The following is a 12711-nucleotide window of genomic DNA, read 5'->3' on the forward strand; positions in this document are numbered from 1 at the left end:
GAACTGAGTGTTTGAGGAAGGGGCCTTGCAGGAAGCAGTAACGCCAGGTACAAAGGCCCTGAGGCAGAACAAGGGTGGCAAGGAAGAGGTGGTGAAAAGGTGAAAGGGCCCCTGAGCTATTGAGCTTCCTGGCAATCAAAGCAAGAGTGGGAATAGGACAGATTACCTGGGAACTGCCAGGTGAAGGTAGGATGCACAATTCCATGAGGAGTTAAAGTTGGGGAACGCAAAGTCCCGTTTAGTGAAGGGAGCGCTTTGGCTTCAGGGCCTCCACACCTTCTGGTGGTTTCCTATCAATGACAGCAGGAGTCCTGAGTTACCCGAGAGGTGGTAGTTCTGCTTTGTGGAAGGGCGTTCCTCTCTGTTCCTTATCCCTCCCCTGCGGTTGAGAAGTGTCCTTTTAAAGGGAGAGTGAGGGCTAGAGGTCAGCTCTGCATCACGTCACTTCCCAGAGCCTCTGTCCTCCGAGAAGGGGGATCCCAGAGCCCCTCTGCAGACTGGATGTTACGTGAGTATCGGGTGAGGGCGATGTACAGCAGGTGAGCACATACAGATTGGATTCCCTCCCCTGCACCCCGATAAACTTCGAGGCTGGGCCTCGGGTCCGTTGTGGCCCAGAAGGAGGAATGACCACCGTGAGTCTGGGGGATGCATCAGAGCTGGCCTGGGTCAGTTTATGTCCTCCAGGGAAGACCAGGAAGGAGGGACTGGGAGGGGATTTGATGACAACACAGAGCCAATTTCTGCCTTTCCGAAGTCCCTCTTCTCCCCCTCCCCGACTCTTCCCCCCCAGATCTGGAGAGCCGGTCTCAGACAAATAGGTCGCTGCTTGGTTTTCTAGGTCCAAAGTCAGCAGGAGAGAAAGAGCCCTGAGTGAGCCCTGGGCCTAAGCTGGTGGTCCTGGTGTCATGACTCTGCCCCCAAAGGTGACATGAGGGGGGCCAGGCTACCGGCCTCGATGGGCAGAGGAGAGAGGGCTTCCCAGAGCTCAGCCTTGGGCCCTTTATCGGCCCCGTCGGCTTTCAGAGCTCCACTCAAAACCCCCAAAAAACAAAGTCTGCTTACAGATGTGGAAGTGAGGTCATCTCTTTGGATGTTGTTCAGTAACTTCAGGGCAAGAGAAAAAACAGACCCACCCTGGCTGACTCTGGGCCCAGAAAAGTTGTTTTGATCCACACACACCGCCCCCCCAACACACACACACTACCCGCTCCTCCTATGAAGGGAGCCGCTCTGCCGAGCCTTCTGCTCCCTCTCCCGTGGGCCCAGAGAGCTGGCATCCCTGACGTGGGTGGCCTCCCAGAGCCGGGACGTGAGGGGACCGGGACCTGCATTGGGGTATGTGAGGCTCCAAGCCCTCTGTTCCCGGCCCACCCCACAGCGGCTCTGAGTGACCCTCTTCCCCCAACTCAGGCCTTGGCTTGGATTTGCTCGGCATCTGTTTGGTTTTATTTCAGTTAAGTATGTGTGTCTGTCCATTCTCCCTGACAGACTCTTTGCTTCTGGAGGGCAGGGACCTTATCTCTCTGTGCCACCAGCTTTCATGTGATGCCGGGCACGGCATAGGCCGGCGGGATCTAGACAAGCAGGGTGTGGTGCTTTGCCTCCCTGGCGCAAGCGTGCCTTCCTCCTGAGGGCCTTAGGCCTCTCCTGGCCCCACATCAGGCGCCCCCTCTGCCCAACACCCCAAGAGCCCTGGCTTAGCAGAGGAGCCAGTTCCTTATCTTGGATTTTCTTTGATTCTTACAGGGTAGGCTCCCACTTTATGGGCATGTTTTCACGCAGGAGCGAGGCATGGTTAGCAGCCCTTGGGGTTGTCCTTGGTCACCAAGGGCTGGCATGAACCTCAGGGCTTTGGGAGGCTGGTGTGTCACACAGGGGAGCCCCAGACAGTGCCACCTACCTGCAGCCCCGCCCCATCTCTGTACCTTATCACGGAGAAGGGCCATCAGGACCTGGGGTGCCAGAATGAGTGCTTGCTCTGGAGTCTGGAGGCCTCCAGCTGTGAGCTGGGTGTCTTCTCTGGGCCTCAGTTTCCCCATCTGTCCAGTGAGGGGAGTTGGGGACCCCACAAGCTGTAAAGACCTTCCAGGAATGCAGCTGCAGGTCTAGCCCCAGCTGTCCCTGTGTTTGGCACGTGCTAAGCACTTGTGTCTGTCTCATCAGGTGCTCACCATGGTCCTACGAGGTAGGGCTGAGTACCGTCCCCACTTTACAGATGAGCAAACAGGAAGTGTGCGGCCCCAAGCCTTGCTCAGAGTAGCACAGCTAACGAGGGGCAGGGCCAGGCTTAGAGCCCGGGCATGTGGCCTGAAAGCCTGCTCCCCCACTAAGGTGATTCTCTCAGGCCTCCCTGAAACTCAGTGACATCCTCCCAGCTGGTAAGAGCACATGGTCGCTGCTGTAAAGAGGAAGTAAGACCAAAAGCCTGCAGCCAAGACTTGGCATCCAGGATCTTACTGAACTCTTTGGCTGGTCTCTTAACCTGCTCATGCCTCAGGTTCCTCCTCCTTGGAGGGGCTGCCTGCACCTCTTCCAGCATCTCCCAAGTTTCATTAAACCACAGGCCACAAGATGCACTGGGGCCAAAGGTTTTTGTGGTTAAAGAAATTTGGGAACACGCCACCTTTTAAAGGTTCTGGGAAGTCCTACAGGGAACATCCTTGCTTTCACTTCAACATGGGGCTTCTCCGTCTTCTTTGACCCAGGGAACCCCTGTTTTGCACAGCCTCACAGGCAGGCCTCCGCGATTGCCATAACCAACTTTGGGATGTGCCGAGGCTTTTCCGGATGGTGTCACCGCGGGGCTGGGCAGTGGGCACGACTGTGGGTGGACATGGCGCTGCTCCAGCACACGGGGTTGTGCTCACTAATGTCCTGTTCTTCCCCTCCCACCCCCGACCAGGTGGAGATGCTAGAACGCAAGTATGGGGGCCGCCTCGTGACCCGCCATGCGGCCCGCACCATCCAGACGGCCTTCCGTCAGTACCAGATGAACAAGAACTTCGAGCGCCTGCGTAGCTCCATGTCGGAGAACCGTATGTCGCGCCGCATCGTTCTGTCCAACATGAGGATGCAGTTCTCCTTCGAGGGCCCAGAGAAGGTGCACAGCTCCTACTTCGAGGGGAAGCAGGTCTCGGTGACTGATGATGGCTCTCAGCTGGGGGCCCTGGTGCCACCCGAGTGTGGCGACCTTGGCGAGCCACCCACCCTCAAGTCTCCCGCCCCATCCAGTGACTTTGCGGACGCCATCACGGAGCTGGAGGACGCCTTCTCGCGGCAGGTGAAGTCACTGGCTGAGTCCATCGATGACGCCCTCAACTGCCGCAGCCTGCACGCCGAGGAGGCGCCGGCCCCCGAGGCGGGGCGGGCCCGGGACCCCGAGCCCAAGCCAGCCCTGCACGGCGTGGACCACCACAAGCTGGACGAGATGACAGCCTCGTACAGTGACGTCACCCTGTACATCGACGAGGAGGAGCTGTCACCACCCCTGCCCCTGTCTCAGGCGGCGCACCGGCCGCCCAGCACGGAGTCGGACCTGCGGCTGCGGGCCGGGGGGGCCACGCAGGACTACTGGGCGCTGGCTCACAAGGACGACAAGGGGGACACAGACACAAGCTGCCGGAGCACACCGTCACTGGAGCGGCAGGAGCAGCGGCTGCGGGTGGAGCACCTCCCGCTGCTCACCATTGAGCCGCCCAGTGACAGCTCCGTGGACCTCAGTGACCGCTCAGACCGTGGCTCGCTCAAGAGGCAGAGTGCCTACGAACGCAGCCTGGGCGGGCCACAGGGCAGCCCCAAGCACGGCCCCCTGGCCGGCCCCCCCAAGAGCCTTCCTCGGGAGGAGCCAGAGCTGCGGCCCCGGGCCCCCCGGCCTCTGGACAGCCACCTGGCCATCAATGGCTCAGCCAACAGGCAGAGCAAGTCGGAGTCCGACTACTCGGATGGGGACAACGACAGCATCAACAGCACATCCAACTCCAACGACACCATCAACTGCAGCTCCGAGTCGTCGTCCCGCGACAGCCTGCGGGAGCAGACACTCAGCAAGCAGACCTACCACAAGGAGACCCGCAACAGCTGGGACTCACCCGCCTTCAGCAACGATGTCATCCGCAAGAGGCACTACCGCATTGGCCTCAATCTCTTCAACAAGTGAGTGCCTGCCAGCCCCGCAGGACCGAGTGGGGCGGGCCTTCCTCTCACGCCCCGGGGCCTTTGCACACACCGAGGGTTTAAAAGAGCATGTGTGAGGGAGTGACACTGCGCTAACGGGGTCTGTGGCAGCACCTGGCACGGCGCTGCTGTCGTAGAGGAGACTGGAGCCTGGTGAGGGCAGGGCCCGGCCCCTCCCAGGGCCCTGTTGTGGGGATTGCAGAGGCTCACAGCTGAGCAGCAGCCAAACGAGGGGTTTCTCTGGGACAAAGCAACACGGGGACAGGAGTTCAGGGCCCTGTCGGCGCCTAGAGCAGCACCCAGCACAGAGTAGCTTCTCAGGAAATGTGAATGTGAAGGCTGACGGCGCTGTGATGGGGTCCGTGTGTGAGCAAGATCTCCCAGGGCAGGTGCGGGCTCGGCTCGGAGGCACGCGTCAGGGGAAGCAGGACACAGATAAGCCTGGTGCTAACAGATGTCTCAGCAAGGTCCTTTGGGAGACGTGTGAATTGGGACTGTTGAGTGGCCGCTCCCCACCAGGAGTTCTAGAAAGATGCTGTGGGCGCAGTCCTGAGAGCAGATTTAAGGAGGGAGACGGATATTTAAAGCAGGCTATTCTTAGCACGGCTGAAAATAGCAAGCGGAAGGGGAGGAGGCCGCACACTCCCTTGGAAGGGACGCTGCCGGGCTCTGGTTATTAAACCTCCCATATTTCACATCGTTTCCATCCATGGGGCCTCTGGGATTGGGGGTCATTGGACGTCAGCCTGGCGCTGACTCCTCCAAGGTTGGGGACACGGCCAGACTGCCTGGTGGTGACCGACACACATCTGCTGCACTTCCCCCGCTCTCTGCTTCCTCTTCGAGATGGAGGGAGACTTGGGGGCACTTTTGAACCATCCCTGCTACAAATGGGAGTGCTGCGTTATCTCGGAGACACAGGCCTGTCCCAGAGGGAGGGTATAGGGAACGGGACATTTACATGTGAGCAGCCAGGGAGCTCTGGGTCACTGCCTCACTCAGCTGAGAACTACGAGTCTCAAGCACCCGGGTGCTCTCTCCTGAGACTCCCATCAGCCCGTGGTTCACGGCACGTAGGGATAGCCTCACCGCTGCACGACCTGTGGCCAGAGCAGCACGTGAGCAGGAAGGGCCATATTCTACTGAGCCCATCCTGAGCTCTGTCCCAGAAGTCTGCTCCCACCTGCTTCTGGGCACAGCCCGCTCCCGAGTTGTCTTAGACCCAGGCCAGGGCCCTCCTGGGCAGGGGGCCGAACTAACCGGGGGGCTCCCTTAGTGCCCAAGCCCACCGCATGCCTGTCAGCTTCCAAGGACATCCTGATGTGGGGGTCCCAGCTGGGTCGACAGGTGGAGGCCAGAAAAAACAGTCCCTCCACCAGCCAGTTGTGGTCTGTGTAGGTTCTCTCTAAGCTCTGTTTTTAGTTATGTGCGCGGTACAGGAATACATTCCCCGTGGAAAATGAAAACCTTCCAGTTAGGATAACATTCCCTCTGGTTCTTGTCATTTTGGAGTCTCTCCTCCCAGATCTTTATTCCGTGCATGTGTGTGCTCTTCAGAACTGCAGACAGCCGTGGTTCAGAGCACAGCTCCAGGGCCAGACTGCCCGGGCTCACAGCCTGGCCTTTCGTCTGTACGGTAGGGCTGGGCCCAACAGTGTCCACCTCGCACGGTGTGAGTTGGAAGGAAGCAGCTATGTGAAGTGCTTGGAGCAGCGCCCAGCACCGAGTAAGTCCTCTCTCAAGTGTTAGCTGCTGCTGGGGCCTTGCTGGCGTTACCCGGGCCTGGGGTTGTGGACATCATCTCCCTGAGATACCACCTCACAGCTTGCTGTTGGAGATCTCCACCCCCACCCCACCCCCTGTCAGTGTGCCCGGGCCACTCCCTCCCCCTCCCGCCTGCTGCTGTGTAGTGGTCCCTGGTGTGGCTATCCATATTCCTGACCTGGCCACTTGCTTCCACTTCCCTGTAATTACCAACCGTAGATGACAAGGAGTGTGGATCTATTCTTTACATACACTCCCAAGAGAGTCTGTAGGGAAGCTAGCTAAAAGCGGAATTAGGTAGGCACGTTTTTCACTGGAAACTTACTTTTTAAAAGGGGGTCTCTACCCATTTGCTCTCTTCTGCCTGTGGATCTGAGAGGTCCCCTTTCTCCCATATGCTTGGCGACACTCTGTTCTCTCCCCACCCCCAATCAAAGGGTAGACATAGTCGTCTCTTGGTCATTTTAGTTTGCATTTCCCAGCTTCTTTTTTTTTTTTTTTTAAGATTTTATTTATTTGACAGAGAGAGACACAGCAAGAGAGGGAACACAAGCAGGGGGAGTGAGAGAGGGAGAAGCAGGCTTCCCACGGAGCAGGGAGCCCACTGATGCGATGCGGGGCTCGATCCCAACCTGAGCTGAAGGCAGATGCTTAACGACTGAGCCACCCAGGCCCCCCGCTTTTTTTTAAGTAATCTCTACACCCAACATGGGGTTTGTACTCACAACCTTGAAATCAAGAGTCGCATGCTCCTCCAACTGAGCCAGCCAGGCGCCCCCAGTTCATATTCTTTGCTCATTTTTTCTCTCAGGTTATTTGTCATGTTGATTTACTAGTAGTTCGGGGATACTGATACTTTGTAATTATAAACACTTTCTTTCTGTCTGTCACTTGTTTTTAAAATTTATTTCTTGAGATATAATTCACATACTGTAAAATTTACCCTTATAAAGTGTACAGTTCAGTGGTTCTCAGATATTTATGTCTTTTAACTTTGTGCTCTTTCATCTAACACAAGTTTTTTAGTTTTTTGTGTTTTTAAAATTGAGATAATTGCTATCTAACATCAGTTTCAGATGTACAAGGTAATGATTCAATTTTTTACGTATATTGCAAAATGATGACAAGAAGTTTTTACCATCCCTCACCACACATAGTTAGACTTTTTTTTCCTTGTGGTGAGAACTTTTAAGATTTACTGTCTTGGCAACTTTCAGGTATACAATCCAGTATTATTAAGCACAGTCACCATGGCTATACAGGAAGATTTTAATTAGCAGAATTCATATTTTCTTGTTTTGTTTCTTTGGCTTTTCATGTTTTTTATTTTAAAAGGAGCTCTGCCCACGGGGACTCCTGGGTGGCTCAGTCGGTTAGGTGTCCAACTCTTGATCTCAACTCAGGTCACAATCTCAGGGTCGTGAGTTCAAGCCCTGCATTGGGCTCCACACTGGGCATGGAGCCTACTTAATAATAATAATAAAAATAGTAATAATTAAAAGGGGCCCTGCCCCAAATCATCAATACAGTGATAATAATAATAATTAAAAGGGGCTCTGCCTCAAATCATAAGTATAGTTTTAAAAATATTTTCTTCAGTGTATTTGCATGCCCTTTAGGACTTCAAGCTGAAATTTGTTTTGGAGAACCACACAAGATGAGGGGTGCAACTTTTTTTTTTTAAAGATTTTACTTATTTGTCAGAGAGAGAGTGCACAAGCAGGGGGAGCGGCAGGCAGAGGGAGAAGCAGGCTCCTCGCTGAGCAAGGAGCCCAACACGGGACTCGATCCTAGAACCCTGGGATTTTGGCCTGAACTGAAGGCAGACATCCAACCATCTGAGCCACCCAGGCGTACCCCAACTTTTATTATTCTGTAAAGATTAGCCAGTTGTTTCCAAACTATTTATTCAACAGTCCTTTCTTCATTGATTTGAAGTTCCATCTAATTCCTACATGAATGGGACCTTTTCATTCATTCAGCAGCTGTTTATTGAGCGCCTGCAACACACCAGGCAGTGTTTTAGGGGCCCGGGACAGATCAGGGAACAGAACGAAGATGCTTGCAAAGCTCCACATTAATGGTTACAGGACCTGTTCGTTCCTCCACGAGCATCAGACTTGGGTTTCACATGTTTTCTTAGGAGGGCAAAACCCCCTCTTTTGTTCTTTTTAAAAATCGTCTCGGCTGTTTTGGGTGGGTATTCTTCCATGTGAATTTTGGAATCCGCTTAGTAAGACCCATGAGCAACCCCAACCGACTTTTTGCCGGTGTTGCCTTCAGCTCAGAGATCACTTGGGGGAGCCTGTGTTTTTACCGCGTTGCGGTCCAGCCACAGGTGGCTACTGAAGTTAAAGTTCACTGAAACTTAACACGAATCCAGCACCTCTGGCGCACTAGCCACGGCCAGGTGCTCACTGGCCACACATGGCCGCCATGCCTGACAGCGCCGATCTAGCGCAGTTCGGTCGCCACAGATTGTGCTCGCGGACAGCGCTGGTCTAGAGCACTGAGGAACAGTCAGCAGCAAGTCTGGCTCCACTCGGGGTGTGGGGCAGAGTGGGATGGCTGGCCCCCAGTGGCAAGTGCCAATGGACTCCATGTGAAATTGCCCCCTGCCCAGCAGGGAGGCTCCGGGGCTGGGACAATGCACCAGGCTTCCTCCCAGCTCAGCCCTCACCACCTCCCTCCCCAGCCTCCCCTGCCCCGGCCCACACCGCCCCCCCCCACGACTGCCTCCCAGGCCTGCCCAGCCTTCCAGATAGCTGCCAGTTCCCACCTCCTTCCAGTAGTAGGCTTTCCCGACAGAGAACAGTCAGAGATAATGGCAGTGGCTGATAGTTCCATGTGCTTAGCCTGTGCCAGACACTGTTCCACACGCTGTCTTGCTCTGAGTCCCATTCTCCTGGGGAATAGAGCCTCTTACTAACCCCATTGTGCAGACAAGTAGACTGAGGTCCCAAGCGGGTCACCTGCCTGAGGTCACACAGCCAGTGGGGTGGGCAGGCTAGAACTCACACCGCCCCACCGGCTCCAGTGTGGGAACGGCCACTACGCGTGTAGCCGCATGTACCCCTATCAGCTCACTGAGCCACGGGGGTAAATGGAGAGCTCAGGAGGCAAAGCCACACCACCCACGGGAGGCCGCACGGCCCTGGAGCGGTGGTCCTTGGGCCACCACAGCGTCAGGAGCCTGGGTCAGTGCCCCCACAGCCCTGATGGGATCCCCTCTTCTGTGCTCCACACGTACATGCTCAGGGACACGGGCCTCAGTGCATCAGTCACCTCTTTTCATGCCCCCTCTCACTCTGGCAAGAGCCCAGGTGACTGTAGCCCCAGCCAGCCTTGTCCCAGGTGGACCAGGCCAGACCTCTCCCACCTCTGGAAGAGTGTGCTTATCCCCAGAGCTGCTCTCGTCCGTGAGTGATTACCTCGTCTCTGAGGGGCATGTAAGTTAGGGCCTCAACAACCACTTGCTGTGATGGTGTGCTAAGACTCTTGGCTTGGGCTGGGAGCTGTTCGGGGGGGGCCCTGGGGTCCCTTCCAGCCCAGGGAGGCAGGCCTCCCTTCCACCTAGGGCCCAGCCCCTGGGGCCTGCCAGGTGCCCCCCTGCCTGTCGTTCCTTTCTGCAGGAGGGAGGCGGAGAGCCCTGGTGTGAGTCTGCGGTGCTCTGAGATTTCACCCTTCCTGCGTCCCTGGGCGGTTAGCTGCTCTCTACCTGCGTGGGAAGCAGGCTCAGAGGCCACAGAGCTGGGCCAGCCTCTCTCAGTGAGCAGCAGAGCTGGGAGTGGGCTCCCGATCTGCTAGCCCCAACTCCGTGCTCCTCACGTGTGAGGTGTTTCTTGTGAGTAATGAAAATACCAATGACGACAGCCAGCCCATATAAACATATTAGGTCCCAGGCACTGTGTGGAACACTCCATGTGCGTCAGCTCACAGAATCCTCACAGTGACCCTGTGACCCTTGGCTCTAGGGAGCCAGGGCTCAGAGAGGTCAGGTGCTAGCTCGAGGCCACAGAGCCAGACATGCTGGCTCCAGAGTTCTGGTGAAAGATCAGCTCTCTTCGGAGCACTTTGAGCTACTAAGAAGGAGGCTGGGTTCCCATTCCCCTGGACATGAGCTACCCATCCAGCCCATGGCCCTCACCACCCTCACAGCCCTGGGGGTCCGTGGCCATGTCCTGGGTCTGGGGTGGCTGGTGCTGAGTCTCTCAGGGAAGAAAACCATGCCAAGGCAGGCCCTGCAGGGCAGACAGTCATGACGGAGGGTAACTCCTCCACCTGCTGTCTGTAGTAAGGGCAAGCCCCATTCAGCTTGGGCTCCCGGCATCAGGAAAAGCTTTGTAAAAATCAGAGCTGCATGAACTACAGTCTGAAGAGGTGGTGAGCTTGCTGGCCCTGGAAGTATGTGAGCAGATGGAAGGTCATCACTCCTTTGTAGGACGCTGGGGGCATTTGAGCCTGGATTACGGAATTGAAGGGCGCTTCCAGACATGCAGAGATTGTCCAAGTACTGAACTTGCTGAGTCCCTCCTCCCATGGTCTACTGAGACCAGTCACAGGGACGGCTCAGCCTCCTAACCGCAAGAGGATCCTTGGGCACCATAGGTAAACAGACCCTGTGTTGGTCTCTGTCAATCAGGGCCTTCTCCATTGCAAGTGACAGGAACCCAGTCAGACTGGTGTAAGCAGAGGCCTTAACAGATTTTGGACCTGAAAAGCTGCTGGGCATCTCCGGGCCATTTTCCGCAGAGTCATCTCCTGTCGGTGCCCCACCAGGGCAGGAGGCCTGCCAGCCGTCCCGGGGTCATGGTCCAGCCTCACAGCAACCCCGGCAGGAAGAGAGCTTCTCCTCTCTCGTCAGCCTCTGCTGGCTCGCTCCACACTGCTCATGGTGTTCGGCAGGATTCAGGGCTCTGACTGGCCAGGCTGGGAGTGAGGTCAGCCCGCGGGGCCAGGGGGACAGAGTGGGTGGGGTGGGAAATCTGGAGGCCAGCTAGATGCCAGGCAGGGAGGTGTGGACAGCCGCCCACTTGCACGTCTCTTCAGCTGCTCGGGCAACTAGAAACGACAGAAGCCCGTTGTTGACATGCAGACCCCTACTGGGACAAGAGCTTGCCAAGCACTCAGCTTGGGGCTCCAGCAACTGGGTGATCCGTAAGTGTGGTGCCCAGCCTTGTAACTGCCCTCCTGGAGCCCCACAAGCTTGGCGTCCCCACTGACTGCTCGCGGCCCAGGGACAGGAGATGCACGTGGGAGACACCACTGGTGTGGTCTGCAGGCACTCCCCTATCACAGCCAAGTCTGAATAAGCAGCTGACGTGGAGCAAAGCCGGCCCCGACTGGTGACTGACAGCAAGACCAAGCTGTGGCCTCTCCCACTGCAGCCTGTCCTGCTGATGCCTTTCAAGGACCCTTTACAGGGGACCCAGAACACAGAGGCAGATCAGGTATGGATGGCTCAGGTGTCCCCCTTGGCACCTATTGACTCTGGGCCCTTTAGAGAAGCGAGCTGGCTGAGCAGCTGGATAGACGGGCTTTTCGGCAGCAGTGAGGTTAGGGACAGCAGAGTGAAACTTTGGGGGGCTTCTTGGAGCGGAGGAGTGGGTTGAAATTCCCGGCACGCTTTCTGTCACCTGGCAACCTGGAGCCAAGGTATTTGACCTTTCTGTGCCGTCTTTGCCTTATGAGTCAAATATGGCTTTTGCGTTGACCATTCTTACTAGCAGGGTCCCTCTTCCCGGCTCCCAGTTCAATGCCACCTCCCCAGGGTGGCCTTTCCTGATCATCCCTCCTGCCCCTTCCAGCCGAAGTACACGCCTTCTCCAGGTCCCCATGGCAACGCTTTGGTTTAGTTCTGCTTGTTGTTGACCCTCCTCTTGGAACCACAGGACCAACAATATTTTTTGAAGTCTCAGAGGCATTAACTCATTTAACCTTCACAGTACCTCTGCCGTGTGCACTGTTGCTGACCCCCTTATACAGACAGGAAAGCTGAGGCACGGGGAAATTAAGTAACTTGTCCCAGCCTGTAAGTGGAGCCTGGGTATGAGTGCAGGGCTTTGACTCCAGAGAACATGCCCGTGACTGCTGTGCTGTATTTCTATATCCCGGGAGGTTATTTCCCTCCTTTACCATGCTCCAGCTAGGGTGTTTTTCAAGGATGGGGACTTTGGACCACAGGCGTGCTAGCACAACCCCTGGCCCAGAACAGGGGCTCAATAGATGTTTGTGGAATGAATAAAGTGAATCCAGGGGCAGAAAGCCTGGATCTTGTCCTGCAGGGGTTGGGAGGCCCTGGAAGGTTTTAAAACAGGGTCCTGGTGACACCGGCGAAGGTGTGCCTTCTCCAGGGCTTCTGTTGGGTGTGCTCTGTGTGAGCCTGGCCCTCGCTGGACCTAAGGATCGGGAGCCGGGTAAGCCCCAGTCTGTGTCCTCTTCTGTGTCTCTAGGGCCTGGGGTTCCAGACAGAAGTCCCGCAGCACCCTCCTAAGGAAGGAAATGTAAGGCCACAGCTGGGGAGGAGAGAGAGCCCCACCACTGTGTCTGTGCTTTGGGGTGGGATGAGACGCCCTGTGACCTAGTTTCCTAGCCAGACTCACCCTTCTTGGCCAGTCTGGATGGGCTCTGGCATGCTGACGCAGCCCGGGTTGTTCCCCTGGCGCGTCGGCATCCGTCACAGGCTGGCCAGGGGCTGTACTCATCAAGTCTCCCAGGGACGAGACAGCAGGAGCGTCCTTTCCAGGTGGGCTCCCTGGATCCCTGGGTCAA

General features: G+C 56.4%; 1 protein-coding gene across 10 annotated transcripts in view; it reads left to right on the top strand.

Moving 5' to 3' along the window:
* The window catches only part of IQSEC1 (IQ motif and Sec7 domain ArfGEF 1), a 119096-nt gene that overhangs the window by 75964 nt on the left and 30421 nt on the right, over window positions 1-12711 (top strand). For all 10 annotated transcript variants that reach the window (XR_012380972.1, XM_025885718.2, XM_073901722.1 and 7 more), the window contains one exon: window positions 2906-4155. Coding sequence is in view for 9 of the 10 variants with exons in the window: in XM_025885718.2 (XP_025741503.1) it covers window positions 2906-4155 (1250 nt within the window). In the remaining variant the exon portion in view is untranslated. The remainder of the gene's footprint in view (window positions 1-2905; window positions 4156-12711) is intronic.

This window comes from Callorhinus ursinus, unplaced genomic scaffold (assembly GCF_003265705.2).
Source record: "Callorhinus ursinus isolate GAN/ISIS: 27379988/994484 unplaced genomic scaffold, GSC_fseal_2.0 scaffold15, whole genome shotgun sequence".
NCBI classification, from domain to species: Eukaryota; Metazoa; Chordata; class Mammalia; order Carnivora; family Otariidae; genus Callorhinus; species Callorhinus ursinus.